The sequence below is a fragment of the Seriola lalandi genome, unplaced genomic scaffold, assembly GCF_002814215.2.
Source record: "Seriola lalandi dorsalis isolate HSWRI2012SDOR001 ecotype SW California unplaced genomic scaffold, Sedor1 jcf7180002046695, whole genome shotgun sequence".
NCBI lineage: Eukaryota > Metazoa > Chordata > Actinopteri > Carangiformes > Carangidae > Seriola > Seriola lalandi.
This window is the reverse complement of record NW_019517259.1, coordinates 1-1429: the sequence shown is the minus strand read 5'-3', so window position 1 is coordinate 1429 and position 1429 is coordinate 1. Positions and strand designations below refer to the sequence as shown.

The following is a 1429-nucleotide window of genomic DNA, read 5'->3' as shown; positions in this document are numbered from 1 at the left end:
TGAATGGCACTGAGCATCAAAGATTTATATTTAACCCATATTCAGATGTTGATGACCTAAATGACATTGATGCAGATTAATTGGCCACAAAGCTTACAGACTTAGAGAATAGATTTATAGAATAATTCCCCAAAGAACAGTAGGAAATAGATGGAAAGAGGCAGAAAGACAGGAAATACATGATATGCAAAAACACCATATCATGAGGAAAAAAAACAAAAACAAACATCCCTTCAAGCACACAAACAACATAAACTGAACATACCATTTACGCGGAAGGCCAGACCAACTGTAGCTGGGGCTTGAGGTCTGGCAGTCTGGTTGGTGAATCCACAGTCACCCAGAGTTTTGCTGTCTTCTAACAACTGGTCATCCTGTGAAGCAACAGTTGAAAATGTCACAGAATCCCCTAAAGGCCTCAAAATCTATGAATCTGCTTGAATGAATATGGAGACTTTGTCAGATATTTACAGGAAATATTTTAGTCACTGCTCTAAAACACAAGTAATGTGCCACCATTGTCATGAGACTGCAAACCTTCATTGCAGGTACTTTGATTAAACTAAAATTCATTATTAATCTCTCTGATGCTGTAATGCTGTCAGGTATGTGACATGACTCAGTTTGGTGTCATTCATATACTTGGCCCCCAAAACTCACTTTGTAAAGCCGCTGGTCTTCAGGTGGTCTTTTAAGGATTCCTTCAACAATACGCTTCAGCTCATAGACAGTGGTGGACTCCTTGGCATCTGTGAAGATTGTAGTCTTGTGACGTCGAATCATTAAGAACACGTCCTGAAAAGCAATGAGCATAAAATTGTATGGTTAAGAAAAACTATGTCAAAGGCAAATTGAAGTTGAGAGCTTGGTAGTGGTTTTACAAAAACGTTAGTCAGTTTAAAAAGGACAGTTAATTCTGTGGCTCTGGTAACTTATAACCAAGTTAACTGACATTAACCCGTCTTTATCTGACAAGACATCTCAGTAGGTCATTAAAGTCTTTAACAACTGTCCATCTGGCTACTGTTTATAACACCTTCATAACCTGATGGACACGGTGCGTGTTTTCTTAGCGTAGACATTTTAAGGAAATTTGAGTCTTTAGTTGGTTGTTTTGCCAATGTGTCCGAATGCAGAAGAATGAACGCTACGGACAATTCATTGATTCATGAGCTAGCTGCAAACAGTGAGCAGTGGCAGGGAAACGAAGGTCTAGGCTAACGCGAAATTAGCCAACACGAAACAGCCTGGAGACTTTTGAGAGACAAAAATAGGCCTGGCAGTTAGCTCTAAATTAATACACGTTGTAAGTCTAACAATGACAGTATATGTACAGTTGTTCTGACTAGGCTAACTGGGTTAAGTGTCTGACGTTACATCATTTCCAAGGTTAGCCAAGCTAAGATAAATTACCTCGCTACAACCTCTC

General features: G+C 39.3%; 1 protein-coding gene across 1 annotated transcript; it reads right to left on the bottom strand.

The window, feature by feature from the left end:
* Positions 1–218: 218 nt before the first annotated feature.
* LOC111648727 (elongin-B-like) lies at positions 219–791 on the bottom strand. Its single transcript, XM_023398474.2, has 2 exons — positions 661–791; positions 219–374 (listed from the first exon to the last, which is right to left on the bottom strand). Exons 1-2 carry the CDS (start codon positions 781–783, stop codon positions 234–236), a joined length of 264 nt encoding a protein of 87 aa, XP_023254242.2. The 5' UTR covers positions 784–791; the 3' UTR covers positions 219–233.
* Between the last annotated feature and the right edge of the window lie 638 nt (positions 792–1429).

Bases quoted from the DNA above. Each gene is read 5' to 3' on its own strand.
- LOC111648727 (XM_023398474.2), bottom strand. From the start codon at position 783: ATGATTCGACGTCACAAGACTACAATCTTCACAGATGCCAAGGAGTCC. The intron at 375-660 runs GTGAGTTTTGGG...GTTGCTTCACAG, and splicing joins AAGACCAGCGGCTTTACAAA to GATGACCAGTTGTTAGAAGA.